Genomic DNA, 13,949 nt, shown 5'->3' with positions numbered 1-13,949 from the left:
TTTGGTGACCGAGCGTTTCACCGAAATACCAACAACACAATCTAGAATATGTATGTACGATTATGTGCATCGCCAGCTCCAGCAGAATGCACCTCTCATTGCGCTAGACGCTTGTAACCAGCTATTCATCTTTCTATTCATACCAGCAGCTTAGTGTGTTCGGGTGTGTGTGTGTAAGGGAATGCTATTGCTGCACTGTGTCTGCCATTATGTCGGCTCTTATTGCATGTTCTGTGTAATTTGTGTGCTTCGCGATAAGTGCATATCAGCTGAATACATTTAAGATGCGCTTATGCTGAAGTGCCAGCACCAACTAATGTTAGTCATCACGGCATTTGTAATGGGTAGACGAAATGATGGCGGCGATGTGAAGTACGAGGTGAGTGAGAGGAATGAAGGGAGTGGAATGGGTTGTGAGAAACATTTACACTGTTACAATTTCGCTGGTACATTGCTGGCGTAGATCAAGAAAGACGAAGCGAAGAAGAAACAACAACAGTAACCGGAGTGCTAGCATCAATACCATTTAAATGCACTTTTAGCGACGTTTTCTAAACTGCTGCACTTACGACAGTTTTGCCTCGATGCTGTGTCTCTTGCCCATTTTTTTGGTGATTGCGCAAATTTCAGCAATTTTTTTGCTGTATATTTTCTCTTTTGATTCTAGCGCCTTTTTGTGTCCCTTTCCATTCTTTGTGAATTTGCTTTTACACTTTCATGCAATGCAAAATCGTTTGTACGCCACCCTTTGCATAGCTGTTGTCGACGTGATGTGGAGTCAGTGTGCTGTTTGAGATAGCGTGTTGAATGCAACACTAAGTGGAATGACGTCGGCAAGATAGTCAAGACAGTAAAAAGAAGGAATTCCTACTCGCACTATAATTCTTTCTTTCACTGTACTTTTGCAGATTTTCAGGCGCTAAAGCGTTAATTTTCGGAACTTTGCGCTTAAGAAAGTTTTCGCCGGAGATTTTCTTTCTTGGGAATTCTTTAGATTACATACATATATACTCGCATTAATTCAGATTTGCAGACATAGTGACACACACTGCTTTGATGGGAAAGTTTGCTGTTAGTGCAGCAAAGAAAATACCCCGGGCATGTATAGGTATGCGTGCATGCTTAAGGGACACTGGGTCTTTCAGCCTTTGGCGGCATTCACTAAAGGAGGTCGGGTTTTTCTTTTTATATTTTATAAAAATGACCTTTTAATAGTATAACTATGTTGTAGAGAGTATCGTGGTGCGCAATAGACGAATGAGTTGATGTGTGACTACCATTTAATTTAGTCTGTGGTCAAAATCCATTATGGGCAGGGAACACTAAACTATAGCGAAAGGTTTTTCTAATATTGGTCGCCCCTCGGCAGGCGAAGGCAAGCCTCCGAGTGCATTTCGGCCATGAAAAAGCTCTTGACAAAAAAAAAATAGGTATTTCATTTCGGCGTAAAACTGTAGATTACTCTTAGCAAATGTCATGCTTTCGTTATATGGAGAAAATGCGCAACACGCTGAAGCGGAAAGTTATCAAAAGTCAGCGGAAATTTTGCAAAATACTGAATCCTAATGAAGTAAAAAACTGCATAACCTGACGTTTTGTGAAAATTTTATTCAGAATTTGGCCGTGGAATTGTGTGGCCGTGTGGAATTGGGATAGAGTTTTAATAAGTTTTTTGTTTTAATTTTCCATAAGGTTTCAAACTGGTTCGAATGATTCTCGTTATAGAGTAAAATATATGAAAACAATTATTAAGATTAAGGTGAAAAAAACTATAAATATATATACAATATATATATATATATATGGGAATGAGTTTCTGTCCGTTCTTAGCCAAAGTTACAAATTATTTAAACATTTAAATAATAATATACATTAAATATTATGTGAAGTATAGGCCTTTGGAAGCTCAAACTTTACTCCATCTTTCAGGCAGCATACGGATTTCTCTGTCGAGTTATTTGGACTTAGTCCATTCATTGAGCCGGTTTGCGATGCTCTCGTAAGGAGTGAAGCGTTCTCCAATAAGAGCTGACTGCATTGATCAGAACAGATGGTAGTCCGAAAGTGCAATGTTTGGAAAATACGGCGTATGAGGCAAGATTTCCCAATTTAGTTCCTGTAAATATTTCTGGACCGTTTTACCGATTTAGCAACGTGTGGTCTGGTGTTGTCAAGCAGTAAAATCAGTTTATCATGTCTACCGTCCCACTCTCGCCGCTTTTCTTTGAGATTTTGACTCAAATGCATTAGCTGCAGTCGGTAACGATCGCCAGTTATGGTTTTAGATGGTTTAAGGGCTTCATAATTGATGACACCCTTCTGATTCCACCAGATGCACAACATAACCTTTTTCGCTGTCGATGGGCATGGTTCATTTGGCAGGCTCCACAGTTTTCGACGTTTAGGATTATCATAATAGATCCATTTTTCAACGCCAGTGACGATGCAATGCAGAAAACCTTTTCTTTTCTTCTATTCAAGAAGCATCTCACACGTCACCAAACATCTCTTAATATCCCTCTCCTCCAATTGATGTGACAACCAGTTACCTGCTTTGGGGACCGTTCCCATTCCCATTGAGAGAAAACGGTTACCGACGGGTGATCTGTCAACATCCCAATCTTTAGACATATCATCAAGGGTTCGACATGCTGCTTCATCCAATAATTGCTGCAGTTGAGTACCTTCCAATTTTTTCGGTGCTCCTTCGCTCCTTCGATCTTTATCACTCACGCTGAAATTGGCACTTTGAAAGCGTCGAAACCACTCTTTACAAGTTGTATTATATAGAGAGCGTGATTAGCGTAAATATTGATCAATATATGAAACGTTACAGCTGCACTTTTCTTTAAATGGTAATAATGAAGCATGAGTTCGCGCAAATGCTATTTTTTCGGGACAAACGTACACATTTTTGACATCAGATAAAAAAGGGCCTTTACGCTTCAAACGAATGTCAACTACTGCGATCGACACCTCACGTACCCTATGATCGAAAAGTACCGGGAATGTTTAATTTAAACGAACCGAAGGCGTAGTGCACCATGAGTATCTTCCATCTGGCCTGACAGTAAATAAAGAATATTAAATATTTATCCGTTTTGAAGCGTTTGAGAGATGATGTACGTCAGAAACGGCCGGAAATATGGGCAAACAATTCTTGGATTTAGCATGATGATAAGGAGCAGTCGATAGAGGAGCTGAAGGCCATCCCTTCGTCGGCCTACCAGGGGTGCATGGAGGACTGAGTTAAACGTTGGCACATGTGTGTTGCTTCAGACGGGTCATGTTTTGAAGGAGATAAATAAATTTGCCTGAAAAATAACTCTGTTTTGTTTTATTTAAACATTCCCGATACCTTGTGATAATAGGGTATACACCTTCAAATCCCCAGTATATTACTAGAGTGAACACAAAAATAGTATTAGGCTTCAAAATATTTTATTTCAATTGGTTCAATGGCCTAATTTGCAATATTTTTTCGGCAGTTATATTATTTGATTTGGTTGGCCAAGAACGTAGAACACAATGCGATGTTGTTGCAATATTTTTACAGTTTTGCATATGAAAAAAACTAGTAAGAGGATTTTCTTTTTCAGACTTTACTGATACATAAGTGCTAAAGTTACGATATATCTTACTTGTACGACCTAAGTTAAAACATGCTTCCTTTATGTGGTGGGCCTCCATCCATCACTTTAGCCATATTAGATGACTTCAACGAATTCTTTTTCGTTTCGCTCTCAGATCGTTTCGTTTTGTTGATCCGATTCCTAAGAACATGGAAGGAATTCGAATTTGCAAAGAAGTTCAGAGTTGAACTAAAGTCAACTGGAAGACACCTTCATTTGGAAAAAAAAACTCCAGAAGAGCATCCTGTATCCATATAGCTCGAAGACACCAGAAGGCATAGGCTCTGGAATATATGTCTCCAGAACCAAGCGTTCCATGCCGATGGGTAATTTCTCGAGAACGTTTCAAGCGGAGATCTTTGCCATTCGTCTATATGCAGAGATTAACTTAGAGAGGAACTTCCAGAATGAGCGAATTGTCATTTTGAGGGACAGTCAGGTGGTAGTCAAGCTGGTGAGATTAAGTCCTCACTGGTCCTCGAATGTATCGAGAAACTTAGTCTGCTACGAACGCGAATCACTTCCGACTATTTTGGGTACCAGGGCACGGGTGTATAACTGGGAACGAAGTAGCGGACGCACTGGCAAAAGAGGCTGTGGCCTCGTCATAAATAAGACCTGAGCCTTTCCTTGCTATGGGACAACACACCATCAATACTCAAGGGCATTGTCACAGGCCATCTGCTCATGATCGCATTATGGTCCACTGACTCTTGTCGTTTCTGTGACCATTCCCAGGAGACTCCAATTCAACTTTTCCTTGAATACATTGTAGAGACATCTAAGCAATTTGCGGCCAGAAGAAAGGCACAGTTGCTTAGTTCGAGTCAGCTCAATCTAAAGTTTAATGAAGGATCTGGGTCTGAATGGGGTACTGTGATGAGTAGAGGGCACAAAGGGTTATGAGGTCGCAGTACAAATAACCAAAAAGTCTAAATCTAAATCTGATCCGATTCTTTCGTATGTTGGACGATGAGCCTGATTAAATTTGAAGTCTTTACAAAAATAATTTCATTCCATTTTATCTTTGAAAACATCAGTGTATTTGACTAGCTACCTGGTACTTGCGTAAATAAAAGATTTAACTATAAAAGCTGTATCAGATCAATCATATTCTTTGCCATGGAATGTGTTGGAAGGATAAAAACACACGTTGACGCAGAAGCTTCCGTACTAAGTGATGAAGCAACTCATTGAAGCAAGAAGATTGAAGAGAAAAAAACCTCAAGACTTAGTTGTCAGTATTGTATGATTTCAACTTGAATTTTGTTAATTGAAAAATCCTTATAAGTTCTAAACTAAGTGCAATGCTATGGGTCTTTATTATACTACAAAAATAAAAAAAATACATAACAAAAAATAAAAAAATATATAGTTACCCCGAAGCCACCTTTTCAATGATTTTGAAAAAAGTCTGAAAACAGTTGGAAAACTCTTGGTCACCTTTTTTGATCCGCCGTAACTCAAAGCCATTTCGCAATTTTATTACAGATTTGAATTTAAGACATCGAAAAATCCCCATAAATAACTAAAATATTATCTTGTTTTCTTTTAGAGTTTGCGGAGCCACAAAATGGTTAGACAAGATAGTGAGTAGATTTTTTAAAAAGCCTTAAAATTTGGGGTAGCTCAGCAGGCCCTGCCCATTAGATTTCTTTTGGTCGCGAGCGCAGTAGCCTAATAATAATAATAATGATTGACGAACAGCATAATTTGTAAAAATTATAAATCTTCCGGGGGGTATTTAATTCTGCGCTACTTTATATCACTAAACAATTATATTAATAATTATATAATCATGAGAACAAAGTTTTTTTTAACTGAGAACTTGGATTTTTCTGGTTTTGCTACATGCGATCGATCGTTGCGCCTTACCTTCTATTGGACTCCGTATGTTTTCTATGCTCTTTGTCGTTCGTTCCGCGCTCTCGCTTGCAGTTCAAGCACATTAGCTTACATTTGCTTGCATATGGAATAGATTCGTATATTTGATATGTCCATATGACTTGTATGCATCTTTACATATAGATTTGTTCCTTTTGTAAATTGCGCGAAATTGTATATGTATATGCATGTTTATATACATATATTAGTATACAACATACCTTATAAGGTATATGGTAAATATTACCATACATTTTTTTATTCATATATAATAAAAAAATTAATAATAATAACATTAAAACAACAGGTATTATTAACAAACTTGGTTTTATTTTAAATTCTTCAAGTAAATCAAATTAATAATAATCAATAAGAAGGCATATGCAAATACAAATACGTGAATTTATATATGTACATTTGCGCATATACATACATATATACGCTCACTTAAATAGGAGATAGCAAGATGTCGAATGTTGCCATTCGTTTGCTTTGTTTGCTTTGTCGTTCGTTCCGCGCTTTCGCTTGCAGTTCATTCAAGGTAACTGCAATGAGCAAGATAACGACAAATGAGCAAGGTAACGACAATGAGCAAGGTAACGACAAATGAGCAAGGTAACGATAAATGAGCAAGGTAACGACACATTTTTTCGTGCGTGCAGCCTGTTAAATCGAATTGTAAGACGTTATCACGTCAAAAATATTTTAATTTCATATCTGTAACGGACTTAGCTTATAACAGAACTTATGGCAGGACTAAGTACAATGCATAAAATAAAATAAATTTAAAGTGGAATGAAACAGGATAATATGCCTTTGCGTACGGCATTTTTACAAAATGATCATGAAAATTGAAAAAATACTTTAGTGACTTGCTCCACTTGAATATACATACTCATATTAGAAACCTGAAATACAGTTTGTTTTGAAAATTATTCCACTTTGGTTGTTAATAAATAATTACCATTATATCAGATTTAAAATTTTGAAGCATATTGTTGAGGTTATCACCATTTTCTCATTTCTTTTATTATTTTCTCTCACATTTACATAATGAAACCATATCTGTAATATCTCTATATTTTACTGAGCATAGAAATGTATAACAAAAGGATGGCCTACATTAAGGCGCCCATTGTAACTGTGATTATCTACAATATACCATTGCCCAAAGTGACCTTCAGAGCTTTTAGTAATTTGGAACTATCAGATGTTATATCTTTGTGTAAGTATGCATTTGTATATGTATGCTGGTATTGAAAAAAGTCTATGAATAAAGATAAAACATGCACATATAAGTACTTATACATTAAGATGGCATAAAAAAAAATACATTTTTTTTGACATTACCCTCAAAATTGTTTCTATTGCCAGGAAGCAATTTTGTTTTTATTTTATATTTACCACTGCCGCCAAAGCTGTGAAAATAACATTGAATTTCCTTGGAAAAACGCTCTTTTGCGTGTATTTGATGTCGAAAGTTTATATAGTTCCATATTATTTAATCTCCCTTCCCAAACATCCAAAACATAAAATCCCAAGTTTCACTGAAAAATTTTAAGTATTTTTTATAGGGACGCTCAAAACACCCAAAATTAAAAATAGTGTTCAAAAAAAAAAAAACAAGATATATTGGGTAGATGAAAAAGTCTCTTCGTATTTTGTCAATAGATGTCGTTGGAGTCATCTATCTCCAGTGCTACCAATCACATTGTGTCATATCATATGGTGTTAGAAAGGTGACATTTTAAGCTTCATTCAACCAAAAAAAAAATTAAATTCGGAGAAGATAAAAAAAGTTATAGCTCTTCAAAAATGAGTAAAAATAATGAAGAAATTCGCTATTTTGAAATTTTTGTATAAAAAAGGGAAGAATGCCACGCAAGCCACCAATGAAATTTGTGAAGTTTACGGAGACGATGCTGTATCAGTTCGTGTAGCACTACAATGGTTCGCTCGCTTCGGTTCTGGAAATTTCGATGTGAAAGATGCACCTCGCTCCGGTCGACCTATCGTTGAAAAAGTCGATGAAATTATGGAAAAGATTGACCAGGACCGTCACATAAGCTGCCATGACATCGCCAAGGCACTAAACATCCATCATCAAACGGTTTTGAACCACTTAAAAAAGGCTGGTTACACAAAGAAGCTCGATGTTTGGGTACCACATGAATTGTCTGTGAAAAATGGACCGAATTAACATCTGCGATTCTTTGCTGAAACGAAATGAAATCGAACCCTTTCTGAAGCGAATGGTAACAGGAGACGAAAAGTGGATCAACTACGACAATAATGTGCGAAAAAGATCATGATGCAAGGGTGGTGAAGCTCAAAAAATGGTCGCAGAGCTAGGATTGACGCCTCGAAAGGTTATGCTGTGTGTTAGGTGGGATTGGAAAGGGACCATCCACTATGAGCTGCTCCAGCCTGCTCGAACGATTGATTCTACACTTTACTGTCAACAACTGATGAGATTGAAGCAAGCAATCGAAAAAAACGGCCAGAACTGATCAGCAGAAAGGGCGTCGTCTTCCATCAGGAAAACGCTAGGCAACACACATCTTTTGTGACTCGGCAGAAACTGGGAGAGCTTGGCTGGGAAGTTTTGATGCATCCACCATATAGCCCTGACCTTGCACCATCGGACTACCATTTGTTTCGGTCAATGCAGAACTCCCTTATTGGAGTAAAGTTGGCTTCAAGAAAAATTCTGAAATTTACGTGTCGCAGTTTTTCGCCGAGAAACCCCAAAAGCTTTACACTGATGGAATAATGCCTCTAGAAGAAAAATGGCAAAAGGTGGTCGACCAAAATGGTACATATTTGGTTTAATAAAGTTCATTATATATTAAATATAAAAAAATGAGTTCAAGTTTGATTAGAAATAGGAAAAGACTTTTTCGACTACCCAATATATATATATATATATATGTATATATATAGACTCTATTTTTCTGTTTTATTTGGGCCATCCTAATAGTATACTCGTACACCTACATATTTTGCATGCGAGCCACTATGAAAAGCTGAGCATTTTTTTCATACGTTAAGTGAACAATGTAGCTCAAAAGCCAATGAGGCTACGTGTAAGCGCATCTAATGTATGGTATTATTATTATTTCAACGATTTTACACGTAGTTTCGTTTAAAATATAATCCGCCAACTAAGTAGCAACTCGGTAAAGTGAAAAATGCGTTGCGTATACGCCTTGTTGGCTGTTGGCTCAATTCGTAAGCTGCCACGGAAATTGCCGCCACTGCTAGGGAAATGGTAATTATTAATATCAGGCTGGGCCACCGTGCGTGAGGTGTCAGTACTACTCTACACGTGGCAGCGGAAATGCGTGCCAATGCTTCCAATCTCAGGTCATAGCTTAAGTGCAGGTACACGTAAATATACACAAAATTTTATTCAGCGCAGTTGAATGTGTGAGAAGTTGGAAAATTCCGTTTGGAAGCCGTTGCCACCAACGCCCAACACCAAAGCAAAGAGGCATATTGAGTGGCTGTGAAAATCTTAAGTGTAAATAAGTATGTATATAAATAAACTCATGTGTGTGTGTGCGCGTGTTTGAGTTAAAGGTGTGCTGTTGCCGCCTACTTGATGACTGCTTGTTGGTTGCTAAGCATTTTTGACACACTGTTTATGCGCCGCATAGAAATAATCTATTTAATCTAGAAAATCGTGGAAGTGGCAGCTGCAGAGCGGAGTGTTGGGGAATGCTATTTGCGAAGGCCGATTGCGGAACTTGTGTTTCGTGAGGTAGAGCGCCTGTTGCCGTTATTATTTTTGCTGTTGTGTACTTTGTGAAATTTAATTACGCACGTACGCACACAAAAACACAAAAACGGCAAAGCAGGGCAAAGCAAATTAAACAAAATGCTTTTCAGCTGCGCTTTTCCAAGGCTTTAGGGACAGCAGTTGCGGCAGCAAAGGCGGTTGTGCACAAGTACGCGGTAATGAAATTTGTTATAATTTAAATAGATGCGCCGAAAATGTTATTTATGCAATAAAAATTGCACATCCATCGCCACAGGGCTGCGCTCGCTGCTGTGGTACAAGTAAATATTAACTCGTGCACACAAAATTTGTAATTTTTCACTTTTAATGCCTGTCACATGAATTTCGCGTCGGCTGCTGGCTTAAATGTTGCGTGCATGGAAAATTATGCATTTGAATTAACGCTAATTTCCATTACGTACACTACATAAAAATATCCAAACTATTCATTTTCGTGCGGCGCGAATTTGTTATGTCGGATATGAACCTATGTCCTTATTTTATATTTATTACTGTATGAGTGGCACGTCGCTTTCACATAAAATTTCCGCCTAAAATTTGCTACTTTAGAATTTTTAATGAATATTTGTCACAGCAATTTGTGCGTAGAGTACACGCGCATCCAGTTGTGGCGCACTGTGATGGTAATTAGTTTGGTTTATTTCAGAAGGGTGTCTTGTGTACTAACCGTTATTTTCAGTCTCGCTATAGGCGGCGACTCCAGTGATTCGAGTATTGCCGTCGCACTATTGTAATTACCCACGAGTAGACAATATTGAGCGACGCCACTCCACAACTCGACAGTTTTGCTGCGATCACGTATACCAATGCACTGTAAGAAAGAGGAAGAGTATTGAAAGAGAAACTTGTTAATAAAATTTTCAAAAGATATTAGGTGGAGTATTTAAATTTAAGCTTTGTGAGAAATGTTTATTAATAAACCAATAGATTCATCGGTTGCCAGAGCCGGTTGAGTGGCTTCAATCGATTAGTGATGGGTATAGATAAATGGATGCCAAATCAGGATAGTACGGCCAATGGAGGAATGAAATAATTTGCTATTTTTGAGGAATTCACTGTATTGAGTGACCGTACTATAGACTTATGAGAATTTCTGATATATTGCATTACATTCTGAATATTGCTTCAGGTTAAACTCTTAATTTTCCAGAATCAGCCCGACATATGAAGGTACCCCGAACGACACTAGGCACATTTTCACATGCCCACTGGCCTCTTGTCACTGAGGCCACCCTGTCGAAACAAATAGATGAGATACAGAACGACGCTTGATGACTTCAGGGGGGAGCCTGCTTTATGAGATCTAAAAATTGCATCTCTTTGCGAGTTTTTTTTTTAAGGAAAAAATTAATTTAGCACTGCAAGGTTCTTTCTATCTTTTAATAAACATTTAAAAAGTATAAAAAATTGTTGTACTGGTTAAAATAAGTCGAAAAAAATGTTTAACATAGAAATTAGTAGAGAGCTGCAACGCTGGAGTTTCCAACTGGCGTACAAGATACAGCTCGTAATTATTATCTAAAGCAAAAAATTCAAATGGATTTCTAATTATCATGATTTTTTATTCTAGATGAACTAAGAAAACTGAGAGAATTTCCAAAATTTCAACTTTTTGGAGGTTTTAAAGAAAAAAATGCCTTTCTATAAAAAAAAATTCACTTCAACTTGGTATAAAAATCTTGAAAAATTTTTTTTATCTATTTTGTTAGTTCAAATAGAAGAGAATTTAATAGTTTTTTTTTCATTCATGTCGAGAAAAGAAGATAAAGTTTGTACTATAGCTGTCCGGTCTCAGCGTAACTACCTAACGCTCGCCTACCTTTGGCTTTGTATCTACGGAAATATTGAGAATTAGGCTCTGTAACTTTGTGTGAATATTCTGAAATATATTAGGAATCGCGAAAAAAAAAAATTGATTTTTTTGAACTTATAAACCAGGCTCCCCCCATCACTGCGCGTGGCTGGGTTTTGAGAACTGCTACAACAAAAAACAAAATCAAAAAAAGACTGCCGTGAGCCGGTGAAATTACCAACTGCGAATTTATCGATATTCGGATCGAATGGGACTGACTCTCAGTTACACAGAGTTATTTTAGCGATTTTCCCAGATATTTTTTTACTATTTTTAATGAAATCACAACTTTTTGAAATTAGTTTGAGTATAATTCACTTTCTGGGGGAGCTAATATTTTTTCTTTATTTAGCTTTTCTCTACCTGACTAGATTTTAGCGGTATAAAAAATCTTCATCGATTGCTTTTTAAATCATTTAGTGCATTTTGTCAAAAGATGTGATGCGATTTTGTACGCTGAATACCACTACAGAGTTTAAATGTGCCAATATTACACTACAATAACATACGAGTATATACGAGTTCACAAAAACAACTAAAAAAAAGAACAGTGTGACTTAAAATAGAATTAACCTTTTAAGGTGCAGCGATTACGATCGAATGAATGAACTAAGCTCATAAAAATTTCATATTAAAGGTCGCTGATGACAGTTTTTCAAAATTCAAATCCAAGATAGCAAAAATCATTACTCGGTTATTTGATGGATGACTATCAGTGCGTTAGATGTGCTTACCGCTTGAAGGGTTTAGTCATATAGAACCCTTTATCTACTGCAATAAAAAGGCAATAAGAAAAAAAGCATTACACACCGTTCGGGTGATAGTTCATCGTAGAAAATTTTTATCAATTATATTATTAAAAAAAAAAACAAACACGAATAAAAATAATATTGTTATAATATTGCAGAAGACGTAGAAGTATAAATATAAAAATTAACAGAGTTAGAGAGTGTAAAACAATCAGATATTGATATGGAATATGGTTAGGTTAGGTTAGGTTGAAGCGGTTGTCTTGTGGGACACACTCAGGCTCATAGCCCATTGTGATGCCGCGTGGGGGAGTTTTCCCCATTTCTCCTAAAGCCATTGTGTGCTTTTCAAACATTTTAGAATATCTCCTATTTCTGCGGAATTGAGATCTTCCAATTCGTTAAAAAAATTGTTTGCCTAGAATAGCAAATCTCCGTCTGGATAGAGCAGGACAATGGCACAGAAGGTACAAGATTGTCTCCGCCTCTTCGATGTCCCGTTATGACTGAAATCAGAGTGCTAAGACTATGTTTATATTGGCTTAGCAAAGATTCTGTGCGTTTAGCACTAAGAGTCGGCCACAGTTGATGGGCGATTTTGCAGGTGGCTTCATTCACGGTTGCCGAACCTGGTAATTAGTTACCAAAAGTGGTAAATTTTTTCGCCTTTGGTAACTTGGCAACTTTAATTTGCGTTTGGTAACTTTTTCTGCTACATAGTTTTGGTATAAAACAAAAATTGATTATCAGACAATTATACTTTTTGTCGTCTGTGCAAGAAGTAAATGGAATAAAGGCCAAAGATTTGGCTATTTTAACGGCAGATGAAAAGGTAAAGGTATACTTTTATTTCTTGTCCTATATTTTGAAAATTATAAATGACTTGAACAAAGAATTTCAGTCAGAAAAAGTTAGACTACCCTTTTTGTATTCGCAAATCGAAATCAATTTTAAACTCATTGCGTGTAATTATATGGATAAGGAATATGTAGAAAGTATTCGAAACTTAGCAGATCTAGACTTGTATGAGACAAACAAATATTTACCATCGAAAAATGTATATATTGGCGTTAAAGCTGAAAGTTACTTGCAAAGCAAAAACTTTTCGGAGATGGAAATTCTTAAAATAAAGGTAGCCTTCCGAGACTTTTATATTGAAATGCTAAAACAGTTAAAAATGCGGCTCAATTTTAATGGGCAAGATCTTAAAGACTTGTCAGCTATTATTCCAAAAAATGCCTTATGTCAAACAAATAATGAAATTTTGCAAATTTTAAACAGTTTTTCTTATGCGTTAAGCGCTGATGTACAAACAGTCGTAACAGAATGGAATCTTTTAAGACTGTCTAAAAATGATTTCAAGGGTGAATTAGATTTAGATACATTCTGGTGTAATGTCAGTATGTCAAAAAACGGTCTGAATGAAACCGCCTTTTATAATTTATCTAATTTTATATTTAATTTAATGAGCCTTCCACACAGCTGAGCTGCTGCGGAACGGAACTTTTTTGAATTAAGCTTAATTAAAACTAAGTTGAGAAATAAACTTGAACATCATACTGTTAATAATATAATGAGAGCAAAAGAATTGTGCCATGCTCTAGACGCTAAGCATGTATGGTCACCATAAGACTGAAATAAGTATGTATGTACCTACAAATGTATAAAAATTTAAGAAATTTATGTTTTTTTTTTTTCAACGTAAAAAAACTTGTATTTATATTGTAGTATATTGATTTATTAGTTAAACGTAATAAGAACCGGCCTAATGTGCAATGCCCAAAGGACAAATGTATCGAACTTATTATTATTATTATTATTTATGTATACTACAATAACTGATATGCAAAGCATACGAATTGAATTTTTTTTTTTATATTTGTTACTTTTTTTGTTAGCACAATAAAACTGTGCTAAGAACCGCTTGGTAACTTGTTGGTAACTTTTTTCCAACACCTTGGTAACTTTTTCGCTTGTGCTTGTGGCAACCGTGGCTTTATTACGCCATCCTTCGTTTGCGTTCCTTACGA

The 13,949-nt window shown here is 36.4% G+C and overlaps 1 protein-coding gene across 1 annotated transcript in view; it reads right to left on the bottom strand.

Moving 5' to 3' along the window:
- LOC128864754 (uncharacterized) overlaps positions 1-13,949 on the bottom strand; it is a 260,399-nt gene that overhangs the window by 93,017 nt on the left and 153,433 nt on the right. Inside the window, exon 8 of the mRNA XM_054104510.1 lies at positions 9,986-10,129. Coding sequence (XP_053960485.1) covers positions 9,986-10,129 — 144 coding nt within the window. The remainder of the gene's footprint in view (positions 1-9,985; positions 10,130-13,949) is intronic.

This window comes from Anastrepha ludens, chromosome 5 (genome assembly GCF_028408465.1).
Source record: "Anastrepha ludens isolate Willacy chromosome 5, idAnaLude1.1, whole genome shotgun sequence".
NCBI lineage: Eukaryota > Metazoa > Arthropoda > Insecta > Diptera > Tephritidae > Anastrepha > Anastrepha ludens.
Note: the sequence above shows the minus strand (reverse complement) of the source record. Positions and strands in the feature narration are given on the sequence as shown.